Below are 3,356 nucleotides of genomic sequence, written 5' to 3' on the forward strand. Positions count from 1 at the left end.
CAAGGGTTCCCAAGCCCTCGATAGTTCCAAGCTAAGCGTTTCATGGGGATTGGCAGGGTTGGACACCAGCCACTACCAACTTAGCTTGCTTTGCTCTCCTTCTAGTCATGATGAGTCCATGCCACTCTTCACTTGGCCTTTTCTTTTGGTTAATGTCATTGATCTCTTTCATGGGAATATCAGGAGGTTCCTGGACCTTAGAAGGGTCCTGCACTCCCTTAGGACCCAAGCCTTTTGCTCTTCTTTTCCACGTGGGTCCTTTAGGGTGACCCAATCTAATTTGTTTAACGGGAGAGTTTTGAGAACGGGAGCTGACCTGAGGGGTGTCCCTGGAAGGACTTGTACTGAGTAGGTCTTCTTTCCTCGTAAACAGGCCTTGGTTGGGTAGGACTAGCTTAGGTTGCACATGGTTCCTGGCATCCTCTTTGGCCACGTGAGGATTTCCAAAGCTATCACAACTTGCCTGAAGAGGGATGTCAGATTGATTATTGGAATTGTACTTACTGCCTTTGCCATGTAAAAGTCCACTTAGTTGGTAGTTGTCAGAGCTCCCCATATCGGCTTGCTCTAAATCTACTGCAAATTTTCCATGGTCATTCTGTCCCATCCCATCCCATCCCTGTCATACCTACTATCCCCAGATTTTTTTTTTTTTTTTGGCGCCAACTGCCTGAATTCTCAAAATCACCTCCTTTCTTGCCAAAAAACTGTGATTTTCTCTGCTAGGAGCTGGCTCTAAGCCAGAATCCATATTGCATTGCAATTTCATCTCATGATTTTCCGCCCAAAGGAGACCTTGAGCAGGACAGACCTTTATGCTTGATTGCCCCACACTGAAAACAAAAGGTTGGTAGCCTTTCATATTTGAAAGGTATCCAATAACATTTTCCTCCCATGTTCATGACTTTACCACGGGTAAGGGGTTTAGTTATGTCCAGCAACACTTTGACCCTGAGATAACTTCCCCATGCCATATCACCTGCAGCTACATCTACTGAAACAACCTGTCCAACTGCCACTCCCAACTTCTCTCCCATTGTTTTATTCATGCCAGCAAAGGGAAGATCATGCAGTTGTAGCCAGAAAGGTTCGATATTAAAATCAATATCCTTTGGTGCCAAGCAATCTTCACAGTTGAACAAACACATAAGGGACCTGTCAAAAGACCAAGGCCTTCCCGCCAGGACCCGTTCCTTCTCATAGACATTCTGAAACTCTATTAAACATTTGTTAGAGTCGAGTTCCTTGAAAGAAACCTGGCCTTCCACTTTCCATGCTTTACTCATCGTGGCCAGAAAAAGTCCTCTGTTAACCTCCTTATCAGCTACTATAAGAGCCGCCAAGCACTTCTTGCTTTTTTCAATGGATAACAGAACTTCCTTTGCTGGAACATGGACTTCCTGCTTCTCCTCCTCTGTAAGCCGTAGCCCTTCACAAAGGTTTGACAATTCCTCTACCATGAATAAAACCAGCAAGTACACTTATGTAACAAAACCAGCAACTACTCTTACGTAACTCACTAGACCAGCCTCTTCAAACTACGTTCAAGAGAGGATATCTATGTTCTCATAACAATAGAGAGAAAAACCTCACCTTACTAGAAGAGAGGAGCCAATTAACTCTCATCGATATTATAGTATTCTTGTATATATTTAATTGAATATATAAATTCTAATGACTTTATATCTTAAAAAATATTTATTGTAGCAAGATCCAGATACCAATTATGATCTGACAAAATTATATGCTGCATCACATACTAATCATAATGGAGAGTGGACTCATCCCGATGCTTGTGAAAATTATGTAAGTATTATAATCTGTTTTAAATAAATATATTAGAATATTTATGATAATATTAACTCTTTATCTTATGTGTAGGATAAAATGGTTGCCATACGTACTGAATCTATGTCAGATCAAAATTCCTCAACAAATGATGTTGATATTTTTACACAAGTTCTAGGTCAACGTTCAGGATGTTTGAGGGGTTTGGGTCGCTGTGTAAAACTTTCTCCCTCTTCCTCTTCTTCCGGGTTTGCTTCTACGGCCTCTATAGCCTAAGAGAATGCGAATCATAGAATCGAAGAATTGGTTGCAAGGCAACATGAGTTAGAGGCTTAATTGGCGAAATAAGGAGACATGGAGATGTGCCTCAAACAACATGAAGAACAAAAAGAAGAGTTCAGAAGAGAGATGCAACTCCAAATGCAGCAGCTTATGCAACAGTACAGGCCTCCAAGCAACTGATGGTTTTTTAGGTATAGATTATGTGATTATCTAATTATGTACGAACAATGCTAGTCTCACAGTTATTTATTTGTTTGCACTTATTATAAAATTTTTGTGAGTATTAAACAGTTTCTAATATATTTTTTTCAAATATTATGAATGTCTATTTGGTTTTTTATTATTATGGGGTTTTAATAAAATATTTATCGTTCAAATGACCATGTAACGCTAGAACACCATTAATTAAAACATTTGAACGATAGTAGACAATCAAATAATGTTCAAACGTAATTTATTATTGTAGCATTCGAACATAACTTTTATCTGTTCGATCTCTTTTGCCGTTCGAGCAGAAAGCTATTGTATACAATTCGAACGTTCTCAAAATGTGTACTCGTTCAATCGTTCAAACAATTTAATGCTGTTTGAACGTAAAATAGTAACCATTCGAATGATATTCTGGAACGAACTTGAGCTGTGACAAAAAAAATTAACCGTTCGAATAGTATTGAACGGTTAATTTCAAAATCGTCTCAAAATATCTTCTTGGACAGTGTTGTAGGGACAACCTTGGGACGAATTGTTTTTGTTCCAAAGAATTAAAATTTGTCCCAAAAAATTTTCTAGATCAAAATCCCTATAATTTGAGACAAAATTTCACCCTAAAAGAGCTATTCTGTTGTAGTGAATTAAGAATCCCATTCCTTTCATTGTTATGTTTTTCCTATCCAAAACTTATGTTTAGATTCATTGCTTATGTGTAGATAGATGTCAAATGGATTTACCATCAGGAAATGTCAAATCCATCTTCAATTCAAGGGATAGTGGTGTTCATCTAAAAGAGAAATGACTTTATCATGAATTTTATCATCACTACTCACATCGACGAAAACCTTACATTTTAAATGGCCACCAAGTGGTGGACATTTTCTTGGCCAGCTGCAGGGTGTCTGACACCTAGGCCACCTTAGGTTGGCCGAATTGAACCCCATGGTGGCTGGTGGGATGGTGTCAAATACGTGTCTTCAATTAACTAGGATGGATGAAATTTGTGACAGATGGAGTTAATCCAAAACTTATCATAGGATGGAAAAAATATGTGACAGATGATGTTAATTCAAAAC

General features: G+C 38.5%; 1 protein-coding gene across 1 annotated transcript; it reads right to left on the minus strand.

Moving 5' to 3' along the window:
- Positions 1 to 770: 770 nt before the first annotated feature.
- On the minus strand, positions 771 to 1,460 carry LOC122290997. Its single transcript, XM_043098653.1, has one exon. The coding sequence runs from the start codon at positions 1,458 to 1,460 to the stop codon at positions 771 to 773; it is 690 nt and encodes a 229-aa protein (XP_042954587.1).
- Between the last annotated feature and the right edge of the window lie 1,896 nt (positions 1,461 to 3,356).

The sequence above is a fragment of the Carya illinoinensis genome, chromosome 13 (assembly GCF_018687715.1).
Source record: "Carya illinoinensis cultivar Pawnee chromosome 13, C.illinoinensisPawnee_v1, whole genome shotgun sequence".
NCBI lineage: Eukaryota > Viridiplantae > Streptophyta > Magnoliopsida > Fagales > Juglandaceae > Carya > Carya illinoinensis.

Coding starts and splice junctions, on each gene's coding strand:
- LOC122290997 (XM_043098653.1), bottom strand. CDS start 1,460: ATGGTAGAGGAATTGTCAAACCTTTGTGAAGGGCTACGGCTTACAGAG.